The 442-nt window shown below is 63.3% G+C and overlaps 1 protein-coding gene across 1 annotated transcript in view; it reads right to left on the bottom strand.

Moving 5' to 3' along the window:
- The window catches only part of ETH_00041645 (uncharacterized protein), a gene marked incomplete at both ends in the record, with an annotated part of 2,911 nt that overhangs the window by 1,007 nt on the left and 1,462 nt on the right, over positions 1 to 442 (bottom strand). Inside the window, one exon of the mRNA XM_013375627.1 lies at positions 4 to 411. Within this exon, the coding sequence (XP_013231081.1) occupies positions 4 to 411 (408 nt within the window). The remainder of the gene's footprint in view (positions 1 to 3; positions 412 to 442) is intronic.

Below are 442 nucleotides of genomic sequence, written 5' to 3'. Positions count from 1 at the left end.
CACCCCCCGCCGCTGCCCCCTCTGGGCCCTTCACTGCTTCTTCGCAGAAAGGGGGGACCGGCAGCGGTGTGGTTTGCTGCGTGGGGCTGCAGAGCTTGAGGATCTCTTGAAGCGTGCGGTCCCCCTCGAAAGCTGCTGCTGCTGCTGCTGCGTCTGCTGCTGCTGTTTCTGCTGCTGCTGCTGCAGCAGGGTCCTCCAATTCGTCCTCGTCGTCCCATGTCCCCCAAGCCCCCTCGCAGCCAGCTAGCGCTAGCTGGCTGCGGAGGCTGGTGCTTCTGAGCATTTGTTTGATGAAGTCATTTTGTCTGCTGCTCTCGCGGCGTCTTTCTGCTGCTTCTGTCCGTTCTGCTGCTGCTGCTGCTGCTGCTGCTGCTGACGCACTGGAAGACGCCCCGCTGCTGCCACCATGTGCTCGGTGAAAGCAGCACAGCGCGCGTCGCAG

The sequence above is a fragment of the Eimeria tenella genome, genomic scaffold (assembly GCF_000499545.2).
Source record: "Eimeria tenella Houghton genomic scaffold, Eth_scaff2920, whole genome shotgun sequence".
In the NCBI taxonomy this organism is placed as follows: Eukaryota; Apicomplexa; class Conoidasida; order Eucoccidiorida; family Eimeriidae; genus Eimeria; species Eimeria tenella.
This window is presented reverse-complemented; position numbering and strand designations above follow the sequence as displayed.